Source organism: Ixodes scapularis, unplaced genomic scaffold (assembly GCF_016920785.2).
Source record: "Ixodes scapularis isolate PalLabHiFi unplaced genomic scaffold, ASM1692078v2 PGA_scaffold9__187_contigs__length_104089568, whole genome shotgun sequence".
Lineage (NCBI taxonomy): Eukaryota > Metazoa > Arthropoda > Arachnida > Ixodida > Ixodidae > Ixodes > Ixodes scapularis.
In genome coordinates, this window is record NW_024609884.1 from 29,994,389 (window position 1) to 30,011,346 (window position 16,958).

Consider the following 16,958-nt stretch of genomic DNA (forward strand, 5'->3'; position numbering starts at 1 on the left):
AGACAGCCTTCGACAGGCCTGTGGATAGAGCAGAACTGTGGGCACAGCTGAGGCATTCCTGTCAGGTACTAGCACACTGCAGAAACTGCCAGGTAAACATACCCCCTCAAAGAAACAGATGTGTCAATTTAGCAGTTCATTCCCCTATGGAGTGGTACACACAGCTAAGACAAATGCCACGCAACCGTTGCCAAGCTAGTACAAAAAAGAACTGACCAGAACTTCCTTCTCGAATGCAACTGCCTTGAGTTCCTGTTCTCTGGCGGAGGGACTTGGTTCATCCAGGGCCTCTGTCTGGGCTGCACACTCTGTTGTTGAACACCACTGCCGAGCATGCTTGTTGTAGTTGCGGTATAGCTGCAGAAAGTCTGGCGGCTTGGGAATATTGAGCCCCACATCGTCCCAGTCTTCAAAGTCCTATGACAGACCCGAGGCAACATTGTGGGCAACAACAAGGTGGCAAGAGCCCCGCTTTTAGCATCTTACGCCAAGATACAACAGTGCCTAACGAGAGGCAGAATCAGGGGTTCCATGTTTCCAATTTTTGTACACAACTGAGAGTCTGTCTGGAATACCAAGCTAAGAAAGAGCTCAAATAGTGGTTCCTCTACAAGCACTAAAGTGACCCATTGTGAGCCAGGAAGTGATGCACCATCAATGTGTTTTGTTCTCACAAACTGTGTCGCTAAGCAGGATAGTGGCTTATGGCTCGATACGAAAGGCCCAACATTAGAATAATGTAAAACTTAATTGTATAACAAGAAAAACAACAAAAACAGAAATGCTGCATGCAGCAATACTACGATTGAAAAAAGAATAAATATGTAGGACGAAGACGACACAATCACATCTTTGATTGAAAGATGTGATTATGTTGTCTTCCTCTTACATGTTCATTCTTTCTTCAATCTTGACCTGCACCAACACTCTCTTCATCCATTAACAGGAATAGAATGAGGGACTGCTCTAAAAGATGCTGGGACAACTACCTAGTGCAGCCAGGACCGGCCCTACACCATCAAGCGCCCTGGGCGAACTCCGTCCGTGCCTTGCCTCCCCCCCCCCTCTTTCCTTTTTTTTTGTACGCCCCTATCTACTAGGTATGACATCACATTGCTAGTAAAAAAAATGAGTAGTGGCCCAACATGAGCATTTTGTGAGACGAGAACCGCATTCCAAAAACAAACGGCGATCGAGCATATAGCGCCGTGTCGGGCGCCATGTTCAAATAAATCAAAAAAACTAAAAAAAAATTCAAAAAAAAAGGGGGGGGGGGGGGGGGGGGGGGGGGGCCGGCGGCGCCCAGGGTCGCCCACCCCAAGCACAGCACACATTTTTTTTTCCTTTGACATTGCATGACACAATACTTTGTCCTAAAGAAGGGCATGACTGTTGTCGAAACTATTTCAGCTTTTTTATTTTCGTGCCAAAAAAACAACAGAAGCTTTTTGGTTTTTATGCTAAAAAAAAATGAAAGCCGTTTACAACTCCCTGTAACGCCGAATTAGAGTGCAGCTCTTGAGGAGGAGGAGGAAAGGGTACTGAAGGGAAGGTATACCCCTCCTACCTTCTCCTCCCCTCCTCATCCTGTCTGCTACTCCTCCCTCCGAGTGGCGTCGCCGTCGCCTCACGGGGGTCACGTGACGTCACCGGGGTCACGTGACCCATGTGAGGTCACGTGACGCGCGGTTACGCTGACGCCGCTGAAGCCGGAAACGGGCGCCTAAGAGCTGCGCTCTAAAACAAATCTCATGACAAATGTTCAGGAGTATTTCCAAACTAAGGCCTCAGGATTCAGAATTTACTCCATTTCAAAAGCATCTAACCCCTCAAGAAGGCATAAGAAAGCCCGGCAATGGCTGCACCAGATATGCATCTGCCTCTGCACAAGCGTGCATGCACACACACCCACACACACACACACACCTAGAAGCGCTATTAAGTGCAGCATTACAGCAGCAAAGTAATTGCGACTTGTTTCTAAAATGGCGGTTATAGAGAGGGTCGAACATGTGTGCCGCTGCTCAGCCTGTCTAGTGTGCTGGCTTCACTGAGCGACACAAATTATCTCTGGTTACACAAGGAAGGTAGGGCGTTATTAGTGCCACTAAATAAGCTACGCTTCAGAGCAGGGATGGGCAGTATTTCAAATACAAGTATTTGAAATATGCATTTCAAATACTTTGTGTATTTTGCATTTGTATTTAATTACAAATTGGGTAATGTATTTGACGTGTGTATTTAAATACTAAAACGTGGGTATTTCAAATACAATTGTAACTAAATCCAATTTTGTGGGCGAAAATACATCCCTCAAATATATTGTCACAATAATTTTTGTTTTTATGCATGTGGTTGAAAGATAGTCTCCATCCTTTATTCAGCCATGGGGCTTTTTCTTTTCCTCCTCCGGCTTTATTTTAAAGGCACTGTACAGAGCAGGAAGAAAACTACGTCCTGCACCAAATGCAGTTTCTCTCAATCAAGCACATGCGTTTAGTGACTTTGTGATTACGGTGCTAGTCCAGGACAAGAATAGTGACGAAATCGACGTTCACAGTCAGACTGGCTAAATAAGTGCCTGTAACAACTTGTGATGCCTTGCAGCCTGATTTCTATCCATATTTTTGCCTGGAACATTCTAAATACGCGGGTCGTCCAGATTTTCGTAACTGGTGAGAGTTGCAACAATAAAAAATTCTCTAGCTAGTGCTGCACGTCTTGGTCGTCTCAGTTCTTTGTTGGTTTATACCAAAATGTTATCGACAAAAGAGCTGCTTAAAGCTCTGTACTTTTTTTCACCTATTACGTCGATGATGATTACATTTTTTTTGTGATTATATTTCTATTACGTCACTAGAGCCTCGCACACTAACTCCCGAGTGTGTGACGCAAAATTAAAATGAGATACCCAGGAACCCCCGTTGCAGGTGCCCTGAAGTCGCTGACGCAAATTTTGAGGAATGTATTTGGAAAAGTATTTGGAGGAGACCAAATACATTTGGTTGTATTTGTATCTTGTACTTAAATGCTTTTTTGGAAATGTAATTAGATTTGTAATTAAATACATTTTTGACGAAGTATTTTGTATTTGTATTTCGATACATATTTGCATGTATTTTGCCCATCCCTGCTTCAGAGTAATGACACTCGCCCATATTGTCACTTAAAATCATTGTTGCCAGTTATCTGAAGGTTTATCTGAAATTACGAAAAACGCTTTTCCGTCCTTTATAAATGTTTAAAAAGTTTGCAACAGATAAAAGCAATATTACATGAACTTTCCAACAGTGAATCTAATGCTGAGGAAGTCACACTTTTGAATCATGACGACTGGCAGTTGCGCCTGCTCCGCACAAGCACCGAAATGGCGGCACCCACAACAATGTCAGGGAATGGAGTGCCGATACTCTAAGCGCAGCTCATTTAGTGGCTCTACGTGTTACGAGCGCAGGTCACCTCCTTATCCAAAAAAAAACAAAAAAAAAAAAAACTGTTTAGCGTAATATCTATGCCAGGAGGCACATTTTAATTCTTGAACGAAACCGAAATTAACCTTCATTTTGGATTTCATATCTCGGTATAGGTGTTAATTTCGGATTCTTTCTTAACTTAAGATGTGTCTCACAGTGTAATTATTGAGTTAAAGAAGTTGTTTGCAGAAACTTTATTTTGTGACATAAGTCTCCGATCCAGGCACTTCAAAATATTTTGGAGTTCAGTGTCCCTTTAGTCTTTCACACACCTTAGAGGTAACATAGAATATTGTATTTGTTGAAAAATCAGTGCTGATATTTGTGCATTCTTGCTGCCTTTTCTCACTCAGATAATTGCAAGGTGAAATAATAAACTATGGGCCTTTTCAATGGGTTTTTGGAAACATAGATGATTAATTGCTTGAACATTATTCCCAGCAGAAGAATAACAGAATCAATCCAAAATTTTTACAATATGTTCACAAAACATATAAATTAAGAAATGCTGTTGTCACTACAAGAACCCAAAGGTTCCGCCTTTGGGTTCTTGTAGTGACAGTCAGACAGCTGAAGTATGTGCGTTTTTTAAAGCAAGGCCCGCACATAATTACCAATTTTTCCAGAACATGCAGTTTCTTTCATTTTTATGTGTCGTTGTTTTGCCCATCTCAGCCTTTCCAATTCGAAGGAACGCCTACCTGCTTGAACGTCTGCTCATGGCAGTATGTTTCGTTGGTGTTGGAAGCCATTGAAACATTAGGGAGTTTTTGGATTGCATATAGGAGCCAATAGAAGCGCTGCGTGTTTGCGTTGGCTTTGCGTGTTCCACACTGCGCGTGCGCAGAGCCCAAAATTGCGGTCTTGGACTGGCACATGGCGATGACAAGCATGTGCAATGTGGAGCACGCAACTCTAACACAAACGCACAGCACTTGCATTTGCCTTTATAAGCAATACTAAAGCTCCCTAATAGGCTACAATCTCATACTGGCTGCAACACTACATTGGGGCAGTGAAGAGTGTTGTTTGCATTCAGAAACAACATTTTGCGAGCCATGATCATGTGCAGTCCCGTTGTGCCCGCTGAGCAGAATCGGGGGACCCTCATTAAAGAGCTTCCCGTTTCCACCGCGGGAGGGCGAGCAACAAGCTGGACACGCGAACAGCAAGCAGAAAGTTGTTGTTGTCAGAACAGTAAGTACTACATTAAATAAAATCCATGCTCTTTTTCTCTTACCTGATCTTCATTTTCATCAGAAAAAGTGATGGAGGTGAGTTTGTAGTCTTGCTTAAGCAAGTATTCATTGACCAGGAAATTTACCGCCCTCCGTTCATGGGGCCGCAATGGATCTTCCGAGACAGTGGTATGCTCACTGCCGTTGTCGGGTGTGTTGGGATCCGACTCTGCAGCCAAAATAGATTGTTCATGAACTTTTGAAAGTGCACTTCATACCCCGTTTGCTTAGACCTGCGGCTCTAGACAACATACATATCGTGCACTTTGCTTTCCGAGGCTGCTCTCCGGCCAGGGTATACAAATTTAACCAGATGAACATAATGTTTTGTAAATGACTGATGAAAAGTCTGTATGCACTGCATTGCTTACATGACCCGAAATGCAAAAACTATATAAAAAAAATGAAAACTTTATTAAATGATTTTCCAGCCCTTTAAGTTATTTTTTGCAACTGGTTCTATTACCAGAGGCACAATCAGCCTAAACTGTTAGTCTAATGTAAAATCGTCATGTTCAAGCTACCTGTGTCATGTTTACGCTAATTGTGTTACGTGCTGTGTAAGCCATTTACAGCATGCTATTATTTCACTCGTGCCACTCAAAATGACAACCAGTTCTATGACATTTACCAGTCTTTTAGAATGTTAAATCTTCCACTTCATCTATGTTAGCCAACAGCAGTTCCGGCAAACGTCTCTTGTAAAATATAAATTAACCATCCTGGGACCATTAGACGTCCTACACAGATGTCCTAGACCTGGACAGACTTCTGGAGTTCCGACATCACTTTGTAACATGCTCATCCAGTGCCCTTAAGATATTCTCTAGCCTTCATACATGCATCATGAACAAAGAGCAACTCTATAAAACATGCCTCCAAACAGTCATCTCAATTTCAGCATCATATATAGAGACCAGTTCATTTGATCAACTAAACCCATTGTGCTACACAGCAGAGCAGAAAGGAAGGGGAAAGCCTAAAAGGACAAGCCGCACCACCGTCAAGACCAGTCTGTGTGAGAAAGTGAAAGTCGGTGAAAAACAGCCCACCAATTCATAGGCATTACCCAGGAAGGATCAAACACCAATATATCACACAAGGTTAAAATAGAAGTGACGAACAAGTAGTGTATATGTGCAAGTTTTCAAAACATACTTTTCTTTTTGAGACTTCTCCGAGTTTGTTTCGTCCTGCAGAAAATCCGTCTCGGGAAAAGTCACTATGTTTTCTCCATAATTCTTATGCTCAACCAGGGGCTTATGTTTAACTGATTATACATTACCACATCAATGAAGAAGGACAGACTGTAGCAGGCATTATGCTATTTGTTTTTATTTAATTATGTAGCACCTTGGATTTGCTACATTTGCGCCATAAAGCAATTGCAACAAAATTGCGTATTCGTCGCCTACATTTTTACAGAACGAAGCAAAGAGGAAAGGCATGCTGCAATATATATTGTAATGTTATGCACAATACATACTCTTTGCAATCGATTCACAGTTTGTTCACAAATAACAACAGAACTGATCAATCTAATGAAATATGAAGACCAAACCCTAAAAGGTAGTCTAGCAGAAGGAACATGCAGAGCAGCCTATGAAGTAAGTAGCAGAAGCAGTGTGGACCCATATTACTCAACAGCCTAAAAGAGTGAGTAACTTCTCAACTCTGATCAGATATGATATTTATGATATTTGAACACACACAAAACACATAGGTGAAAAATTAACTGAGTATGTGTAACGGAGAAGGAAATTCTGAATGGAAAACACAAAAGGTAGGGGATACAAGGTCCAAGGTCCCAAAATTATCCAAAGCAGCATGGAACATGTACTACCAGTCACAACGGTCAGGTTGGCCCTCAGGTTCTTGATGGTCTCCCGAGCCTTGCGGAGTTCGAATTCTAGAACTAGAAGCAAAACAAAGCAGAATAAAGTTGAAGCCATCTTGATACCAAAGAGAGAGAGAGAGAGAGAAAAAAAAAGAAAAAAAAAGAGACGTCCAATTTGGTGAAAGATCTAAGAGGCGTCACAATGGTTTCAGGACCATAACCTTAGAGGATCAAGAGTGTCAAATGCATGGCTGCACCTGCCCTTCACCGGGCATCGGAGACAGCCCTAGAGAAACTCTGAATGTTATAAGGGATCGTTCTAGCTCGCGCGCGAGCGCGTAAGGGTGCATGCTTGGTTAGATCGAAGCTGGAGGCAGAGAACTTCTCACCAGCAACTCGTTCGTCCAGCTGTTTCTCTCCGTCGTCGGAGTACCTCGCGAAGTCCAACGAGTCAAACGTCTGCACGCTGGATGTTCTAGCTAAAGAGCAACAATCGAACAAACCGACTGACAAAACGTGTCAAGATCAGTAGCCCCCCACCCCGCCAGCACAGCAACGCCCTTTAAAATTGCCGCTAGACATGCGTCGTAGCTGTGCCAGGCACACAGGCTGCGCTGGGCTTTGCGCAGGCCGAGCGGCCTGGACAAAGCAACACTATTTCGAATAAGGCCGGAGCGGTATACGTACGCAGAACAGGCGAGACGTCAAATGCCGACGAGTGGCTGTGCTTCTCAAAATTTCCCGGGTTGGAGAAATAGTCCCTGAGCCTGGGCAGCTCTCGGCCGCTCTCCAGCAACTCTGCGTGCAGTTCCAAAGCGGTCAGAATGAAATTGTCTTTGAGGAGCTTGGAAGCTATTCTGTCGATGGTGACGTCGTGCACGCTTTCAAGTTCTACAGGCGGTGGAAGTGAGATCGGCGCATCATCCGACGCCTGATTGCATTTTGAAATTTCGTCTTCCAGAGTTTCCACCTCCAACGTGCCTGCCATATTGTGCAGAACCAATCACGTGACACGGCTTCGATTGTACTCGGCCAGATGGCGACACCAGTAAAATCAAACGTCTCTCTATTACCATCTATAAAACCTCCATGACAAAAGTTCTTATTTATGCATCATAACTCTAAATTTATAGTATTACAAACACGTCTCATGTTTATACTAAACCTAAACTAACCTAACCAATTCTAAAACTAGTTTCGGTTCTTTCTTGGAATGGTCCCGCATCCCGCTCGTAATTTGTTTTCTTTTTATACCATCTTGGGGATTTTGAACCATGATAACAAACTAAAAACCTATGTGAATGCTGAGTAGCTCCCAAACTTTACACAATGGCCCTGCATATTTTTTTGTTTATACTTTTGTACGTACCCCAACATGAAGCACACTACAAGGTTAGGATGTTATGCCTCCCGCTCGCAAGTCCTTCTGAAAGACCATTTCAAGAGCAAACTAAAACTCTGGTAGTAGTATCAATTCTGCTCAATACTCTGGTTATGTTCTGTCCACATACTGCTATGATGAAAACAAATTGCGCGTCTGTTTTCCACGAGCCGTCGCGCCGCTTTTCGCCGAGATCCGATCACGTGAGGAGCAGACTCAAACACCCTGCAGGAAAGTAGACGTTGCGCGCGCCCCGCCGTACGTTCCCCTGCTTTTGAGTGTGCCGCACCTCGACGCGCGGCGCCGCTATTCGCCGAATTCAGTCACGCGAGGAGCAAACTCCGAATGCCGTGCAGGAGAGCCGACGCTACGGGGATGAACGCGCAATTCTGGCTCCTGCAGGGAACCACAGTTGCACTTTCAACCCCGTAGTTGCGCGAGTTGCGCAATAAGGCACCATACCATTAGCGGGAAAACATGAATGGCAATAATTAGGATCTGAAAGCTGCTATGGATTATGATAATGCCACACCTACTTCACGCTCTACACACGAGCCTATAAAATCTGATATCCAGAAAGAAAAAAAAAAAAAAAAGCTTTGGCACAAATTTTTATAAGCTCAAATAATCCAAATGCCTTTTTTCTACCTAAACATTGAAAGTGTTCCAGGCCTGTTTGAACAAGTAGCAAAACCTATATCATTCCACATTATCCATCACCATAAGCACAGACGAGACACAATAAAATGAGCAAGCAGACAACAGCTGCTCATATATTGCCGTTGAATCAACTTTATTCATGACAAAAGTGTACAAAGTAAAAAAAAAAAAAAAAAAAATGTGCGTCGTGGAGTAGTGCAAAATTTTAGAAATGAAGTAAATATGAAGGCTGGGAAGTTAATTCTAATTAGTAAACCCTCAAGCTTCTGCACAACTTTCAAGTTATTGACACAGTTTGAAACTGAACCCTTCCTTACAAGCCCAGACAGCCACTGTCAAAGACCCACAGACGCAACAATCACAGGTGGCGGACTCTGGAAAGTGCCACAAAGGATTTTTTTGTCTCGAGGCTGTGCCAGCCCACTGGACCTCGGTCACAGTCGGCACATGCCAGGTACTTGGCCTTGCCAACGGTGTTGCTGAATCCAATGTTCTCGAACGTGTAAATGTCCTCGACACACCAAAAGTCAGTCACATTTTCCACATTGTCCTTGGGGTCCTGTGCAGAGTCATCTCTTTCAAGTGCCGGAAGAGTATACTGAAAGGGGAACAACGCATACGAATTTCTTAACATGTGCAGTTTAATGTTAAGTGTATTTTGCAGTGTGGGATGCAAAACATGTCCAAGTCTCAACTAATTCTCCAGTGGCTTACCTGCACCCAATGTTTAAGTTAGTTCTCTATTTGGTTCTTCTCCAAATGGCTAGATTCTTTCCCTGTGATGCACTTCCTGGTTTGTAATGAATGGTAGTAATGAACAGCTTTATGTCAGTTTTTTCTAAAAAAATAAAATATTTTTTGTGCAATCTTCATTTAAACACGATCCGAAACCAAAACTGGAACTCTACCTATGGCAGGCAACATTGGACTCATATTGTTAGGAGCATGCACAAACAAATGGGATAAATCTACTGCATGACCGGGTGGACGGGCATAGCGTAAAGCGATGTTCACACAATTGCCACCAAGCACGACCGAGCGAGACCAGACCGGTTTTGAAGCCTCCTGTGATGGCGGATGACCGGATGCACTGCTGCGGAGCACGTTTTACGCCGTCGCAATAAGCTTAAAAACCAATCTTGTCTCTCTCGGTCGTACTCGGTTGCAAGTGTGCGAATGGCGCTTAAGGATGCAAATGTCCTCTCCTTTACTCTGCAGTCTGTGCTTTATCCGACGACACCTGCACTCTAGCGGCCACAGCTTGCATTAAAACGCAGAAATTTCCCAAGACATATTTCGTAAAAATCAGTAGAAGGTGAAGTCTCACAAATTGCATCTAAATATGCTGTTATGAGCATGAAGAAACATGCCATGCTCAATTTTCGTTGAAACAAAGTGTAACAAGATCACATTGTATGATAGATCATGCCCTCGTGTGGCTGCGACTGTAGGACTTTCAGGAGAAAGAGACCCTTTGTATCATTTCGACACTGCACGACAAAAGACATATTGATACTTCTAAATGCAAATTTGGGGGGTTTACGTGCCAAACCAATGATGACGTCCGGCATACCCCAGCAAAAGACGGAAATATTTTAACCTCATGGGGACCTTTTGACGCGCAACTGAAATCTCGGTTACCCCCCCCCATATCACCTTTTCTGCAATAAGCTTCCATCAAATTGTGGACAACTCGGCCAGGATTCAAACTCGCCAACTGGAGGTCTGTAGGCCGGCGCTCTGCTTTCTAAAGCTAATGATCTTGAAACATATTCCATTTAACAATCAAACACCACAAAGTCTGGAAATGTTCCGATGTGCACTGTCGTGAGGAAACTTGTGAAATAAAACTTCTGGACTGCACAACTTATACAGCACCTACAGGCACAATATCAAGAGCCTCTGCTTTTCTCTTTTTTTTTTTTGCTAGCCATCACAGCTAGGCATTACAGATGGCACCTGCGCAAGTATGGTCTACACAGAACATTGCTATCGAGACAGAGAGTGACTCATATTTTGTTCACGATGAAGCACGTAGTGGATGGGTGCACACTACTGCATGCGTGGTTTGCAAATCCCGTGGACGCTAATGCATGCTGCTGGCACCACCTGTGAGGCTTGTCTGGTCAAGTACAAGAACAAGACAAACATGGTTTGCTTCTGATGTAGTTAGTACAGCATTGGCTGCACCAACACAGTGCCATTGACCGCGTGGCACCTTGTCCGCTAGAACTAGGTAGTCAAATTTTGGTGACTTGGCACATCTCAAACTTTGTTCACCAGTTTCATAAATTTTTTGGTAGAGTTATGACATAATAATTTTTATGTGGGATTATGACATAATTTATATGCGGTATTTCTATGTAATACTAAAAAGAACTGCATTGTTTTCTCAATGTATTCTAAACAAAGTGGAGTTGCCCTTTAACTTTCTGGTACATAAGGTGCTTTCATTGACGCAATTTTGCCCCTCATTATGTTCTTGTGAACTGTTTGGCGTGTGCTGGAGGTGAGTATTCCAAGGATTTACATGATCCCTTAAATGCGGCGAGCACAGAGGCTTATAAGTCTTACCACGCTGACATCTCAACAGGTTGCGATGTATTCCATTCATATTAGTAAATTTATTTAAAAAAAAAAACAAAGAAAATGGTGGATTGACGTAATGTGAAAACGCCCTATCTTTTTACTCATTGTTTTTCTATGTTTTCTATACATTTCACATCTTAGGGAGCGACATATGAAGAGGCTATTTGGTGAACAATATCTACAATTTGCATACAGGATGTCTCAGAGATTATTGATTGTGCAAGGTGCAACGTTTTGCATTCTCTAACACCCAAGGTGGTGCTGACTTGTCATGCGGGAAACGTTTAAGCAAATAGTCTACGCTCACACAGTGGCATTTGAAGTCCAAAGAGCCAAAACTCTGGTTCGAGAAATTGGGAACCATGCACGCTTTGCAAGTGTGACCACCGTCCACGTGCTACCGGTCGAAGGCCAAATATGCAGCGTCAACAGAAAATAAAGATCAATGCGGTATCTTCACGGCGCACGTCGACGCCGAAAGGCTAGTGACCTGCGACGTGGAACTAATCGATGCCGTCTTCGTATCAGCACGGCAGAAACGTCTAGTCTAGAGGCAGCGTGACTTCTGGAGCCTCGCGCTGTTTTCTTGACGTGTCAGCTGCCCGAAGAGAGCGCGGGACGAGTCAATTGCAACAGCTCCCACGGCTTCCAATCCCAACATCTCGGGAAAGTAGTCTTAATGAACAAAGTATGAGGTAAAATAGCGGAACAGATATTAAAGCGCTTACCTCGGTTTGGACAAATTGACACATCCCTGCGTTGAGGATCCTTGACGAGCAGTACTTGCACTCGATGTGCACTTTGTTCTTGCCATTTTCCACCAGCGTTTCCCTGGTCGTGTCTCCATTTCCGACCGTACTCTCACCCGCTCCCTTGTTAGTGTCCATCTGCGTCAATTGAGCACACAATACGTGACAAGAAAAAGAACTGCGCTTTCTAGGAATGGAACGCAGGTTCGACCTACCTTGGCGCCGTCCAATTACAGCAATAACTACTTGGGGTGTTGCACTTCGTACTGTGCGTGGAAATATGTTAAAATTAAAACAACAATACGGATAAAACAGCAGAAGTTCGGGCTAAGCAGGGCGTCCAAGAGAGCGGTCGGTAACCGGCACGACCATAGAACACAGTGGAAGAGCGCGCAAGGACAACACCACCTGCAAGGAGCGCGTTTCGGCGGTTTCGGTACGGCATGCGAACGAGGTAGCGTAGGGGCATGCGCAGACAAAAAAGTTAAATTGCGGATGGATGGATGATGGTCAGGAATATCATAAATAAATGTTAGGTGGCTCCCCTGCTGACCGCGATATTTACAATTGTTTACTTTAGCATATTTACAAAATTATATTTTATGAATATGTCTAATTAGTATTTAATTATTAACATATAGTGTTAATAAGAAAACAATATTGTCTAGATTCGCTAAATGAAATGAATGAATGGACTTGTTCGCTGCAGCGCGAGTGAAGCCACCGGGCGGCCATCTTGCTCGGGGACGATTTGCTGTTTGTGCACTGCTAGCCTTTTGCTGTGGTTTGCCAGCTTGCTACAACGGCAAATCCAAAACTCCGTTTTTTCTTTTGTTTTTTTTTTTGGGGGGGGGGGAGGGGGAGGTTGGGAATTTGTAAAGATACTATTCTCTCATTCTTTGGTGTGCACCCGAAAAAAGGGGGGGGGGGGGGGGGCTTGGCTTGGGCGCTTGGGCAACTGACTTCCCACCCCACCCCTTGGATTCTGTTCGTTCGTCGTCATTTGCCGAAGAAGTTGTGAACACGTGGAAATTATACGAAAGCGCAGTGTCGCAGGAAAAAGGCACAACTCGTCGAAAGCAAGTTTCGCCGATCTCGCGGCGGGGTCAAAGCTCCCTTTCTGTCTTCGCACGCTTGGATACCGACCAAGAATCGACGCCGTGTGAATGTGCTTTGCGAGTCTCTCTAGGCCACTGTAGCTAGGGTGAATACAACTAGGGATGTCGCGAACTTTTGTCGAACCGGATTTTTGTATCGCACTTTCGGGGTTTCGAACACACCTCCGACTGGTGTGTTTACCGCGTCCAAAAAAGTTGTCCCTCGATTTCCGTCTGATGACGTCATAAAAGTGTCATGTTGCCGCCGGTCGCGATCCTGGTGGTGTCCAAACAGTTATTATGGAAGTGCAGACGTCTGTTTTTCTGCAGGTCGCTCCTCACTGCGACAGTCCACGGAAGTTACAGCAGCAGGAAGTTGGGACGCCGCGACGACAGCGATACTCGCGTTCGCTCGTGCTTCTCGCCAGCATTTCTACGGCTAACCGCCAGGATCGCGACGTCCGGCAGCAAGACACTCCGCCTTCTGTGACGTCATTCGTTGCCACTTCGGGACCTCCAGGCACCAAAGCCCATAGCTGCCATAGTACAATCGGGCAACCAACCGTACAGCGGCAGCCATCACGTTGCTAGAGGCCGGTGGAGGAGATTCTCGCCGCTGCTTGTCTTGGAAGTTTTCAATCGAGTAACCAAAAATGACCTACTGGAGGACAGCCGGACTCACGTGAGTTCATGCCGAATGGTCTTCGCGCTATTCATACCCTTAGTGTTGGGCCCCTTTCAGTATGACCATTTCGCCCTTGAACGTGTCTGACCGAGGTGCTGTCCATGCCTTCACAGATACCTCCAGTTCTCTTCAATAGCTGCGAAAGCAGTGAGAAACGTTCTGAAAAAGGAATTCCAGCAAGCCGCGGCTGCTGAATCTACCATCAAAATGGCTACTTGGAAAGATGGAAAACCAATTAGTAAGTGTAGTTCGTGTACAACAGTATGTCGCTTCCGCGATGTTCCGCATTAATCGTGACTTTTTCTTTTTTTTTTTTTACCTTTTCAGAGAAAGATGCATGACCAATCAGCACCCGTAACGACAACCATTTAGCTCCATTACTAAATAAACATGTGAAACAAGGTACCGAATTGCTTCGCCTGGGTTCCTGATGTAATGCGACAAACCCTTGTAATTTTTTTTTTTTCGTCCCCCAACTTGATTATTAAAGCGGCAACTTCAGCCGATCCTATGCTTGCTGGAAGTTAATGATCCTCCCTCCACAGGGAACCTATGCCCAGTGTTCAAGGACCTTCCAGTATGTTTCTTGTCTTTTCAACAATAAGAAACACAGTGGCACATTAAATTCGCAAATTTGGGATAATTTCTATGCTAAATGGAGGGGGCACTTGTAAAGCTCCGATTGTTGGTTTTCAGTCTTATTGTACGAAGGTTCTGCAATATCTCATGTATACTCTGTTTCACCTTATGATATGTACCGCAGGAAAGGCTACAAATGCGAGCTCCTTGCTCCAGGGCACATCTCGGCGGCACAAGCTCCCGTGCGTTAGGAGCAGCTCCTAACGTCATGAGCTCGCGCTTCTAGCCTTCTCTGCGGTACAACATAAGGTGAAACGGAGTATAGCAGTTGAAAGTGCATTTCACCAGCTGAACATGCAAATATCAACCATCTATACAAATAAGGGAAGAAATTAAATGCGCATTAAACCGCTGGACTACCAACTGTTTAATGAGTCTTCTTCCTCTTCTACTAGCTTTGTTTGTTCTATTTTGCTTCTTAATTTGTTTCTGCATTTCATGAGTAGTCTTCTTTGACTAGCTTATGCTTCCTCCTCGGTTTTCTGATTGTTAGAAGTACTGTCGCCTCGCAGGAACGTTTTCTCTTTTGGATAGGGAGACTGATAATGAACTAATGCACTCGTCTTCTTTCTTTTCTATTCTATGGCCAAGGCCTCCAACACCTCGCAGGCAAACTGATTTCTGTGGCGCCCCAAGATGGTGACATGCTCGAGGTTGGCCTTGCACGAGCATGCGTCACAATGAGCGACTAGGTTTCCTGCTGTCGTAAATTTTTTCCGATTGTTTGCATGTTCACACAGAACATGGGAACAAGAAAACAATCTGAAAAACTTGACGACAGCAGGAAACCTAGCCGCACATTTTCGCGCATGCTCGTGCAAAGCCAAGCCCGAGCATGTCGCCATCTTGGGGCACCACAGAAATCAGATGACTTGAAACACGAAAGAATAAAACACGTAGGGACGGACAAGACATAACAGTTCTTTCGTGTTTAAAGAAAGAACTGTTTTGTCTGTGTCCGTCCCCATGAGTTTTATTCTTTAGTGTTTCAAGCCATCCGTACCAGCCTGCTCTGTGTCCTTGTTCACAGAAATCAGTTTGCCTGGAAGTGTTCGAGGCCTTGGCCATAGAAGAAAAAAGAAGACGAGTGCCTTAGTTCATCATCTGTCTCTCTATCCAAAAGAGAGAAAACGTTCCTGCGAGGCGACAGGTACTCCTAACAATTCGAAAATCGAGGAAGCATAAGCTAGTTGAAGAAGACTCATGAAATGCCAAAACAAACGAAGAATAGAACAAACAAGGCTAGTCGAAGAGGAAGAGTCATTTAACAGTTGGTAATCCAGCGGCTGAATGCACCCCCCCATTTAATTTCTCCTCTCATTTGTATGGATGGTTGGTATTTGTATGTTCAGCTGGTTTTGCCAAACAAAAATGGCTTCACCACTAAGTCAGGGTGCCCAACTGCTTAAAGAGCAAGACATGTCAATTTCTTAACCTGTGCTCAAGAGGGGGTCCATATCACACGAGCGAAAGGTGTCTAGCGAACAATGACATTTGAGCTAACCAACATTTTAGCGAATAGGGGCGGGTGTTAACCCAGTCCCCCGCCCTGCGCTCGCGGCGGCAGTCTGCGGTGGCTCATTACAAAAATCCTAATGCACTCGGCCCACCTGTAAACGCCGCTTCGCAGCAGCCGACAATTCACTGTATTGTCTTTCAATGAAAAGTTTCCGTTCGCTAAAATGTCGTTCGACTGAGTGCCACCCACTGAAGAAGTGCTTGTATGCTAAAGTACGAGCCTGTGGCATACGAGCTTTGGCTCCTTCCACAGACTGTTTGCACCATATGCATAGCATTTTAAGGCACTGTTCCGCAAACAAAATATGACAACCGAGTGTCGCCAGGTTTCGCGTGGTAGCGAAACCAATTTGAGCATGAATAGAACATAGCACTTTGTTGGTTTGCACGAATAGAGCTTCGTAATAAATGCTAAAGTTTAATACTCAACAACAGGCACATTTCAAAAACGGGTTGCCTGGCTTCTAGCTTGCTCGTCGGGGGGATTGGTGGGCGAGTGAGATAGCCGGAGCACGTGGAGCGAAACCTTGCTCTGCAGAACCCATGGGATCCTGCGTTCAAACCCCACCTGCCCCACCCCGCTCGTTTCGATCTGGATGAGCATTGTACCGGCGTGCAGTCGTGTATCACTACTACGCGCTGTACGATAAAGACCCCAGGCTATCGGTTGTATTGCATAGACTAAATTGCTCATTTACAGCGGGAGACAAGTATAACCTGTTAAGGCAGACTAGGTTCTAGGCTGTATAAACACACACCCCAATTTTTTTAACTCATCCATTTTTGCTATACATATCTACAAGCATATACTATCGCAGACAGTATCAGCAAAAACAGTCCTCCATGCTTCTTTGGTGTACCCGCCAGTTTTTGAGAGAGCTGTGGTCCGAACTAGGAATAGAATGCGAAGTTGAGGTGTCATACTTTGGGCTATTTGACAAACTGAGATACACTAGAGCTTATGGGAATCGCAGAGGGAGAATAAAGCTGGACTGGATGCTTCAGCTCATATTGTCTGCGAGGGTACTCTTGGACTGTGGCTGTAATTCAGCAGCTTTATGGATATTGCAAATTTAGCTGGATGCTGACGCA

At 44.4% G+C, this 16,958-nt stretch overlaps 2 protein-coding genes across 4 annotated transcripts in view; both read right to left on the minus strand.

The window, feature by feature from the left end:
• The window catches only part of LOC8040029 (RAB11-binding protein RELCH homolog), a 29,058-nt gene extending 21,496 nt beyond the window's left edge, over window positions 1–7,562 (minus strand). The window contains exons 1-5 of one of the 3 annotated variants that reach the window (XM_029982889.4): window positions 7,236–7,562; window positions 6,938–7,027; window positions 6,555–6,626; window positions 4,714–4,880; window positions 217–417 (exon numbers count right to left, since the gene is read on the minus strand). In XM_029982889.4, coding sequence (XP_029838749.3) covers window positions 217–417; window positions 4,714–4,880; window positions 6,555–6,626; window positions 6,938–7,027; window positions 7,236–7,536 — 831 coding nt within the window. In that variant the 5' untranslated portion in view covers window positions 7,537–7,562. The remainder of the gene's footprint in view (window positions 1–216; window positions 418–4,713; window positions 4,881–6,554; window positions 6,627–6,937; window positions 7,028–7,235) is intronic. The other 2 variants (XM_040498827.2, XM_029982888.4) reach the window with 2 other exon arrangements.
• Window positions 7,563–8,673: 1,111 nt separating this feature from the next.
• On the minus strand, window positions 8,674–12,424 carry LOC8040028 (guanine nucleotide exchange factor MSS4 homolog). The gene is made up of 3 exons (XM_002413876.5): window positions 12,143–12,424; window positions 11,907–12,065; window positions 8,674–9,187 (listed from the first exon to the last, which is right to left on the minus strand). Exons 2-3 carry the CDS (start codon window positions 12,063–12,065, stop codon window positions 8,948–8,950), a joined length of 399 nt encoding a protein of 132 aa, XP_002413921.2. The 5' UTR covers window positions 12,143–12,424; the 3' UTR covers window positions 8,674–8,947.
• Between the last annotated feature and the right edge of the window lie 4,534 nt (window positions 12,425–16,958).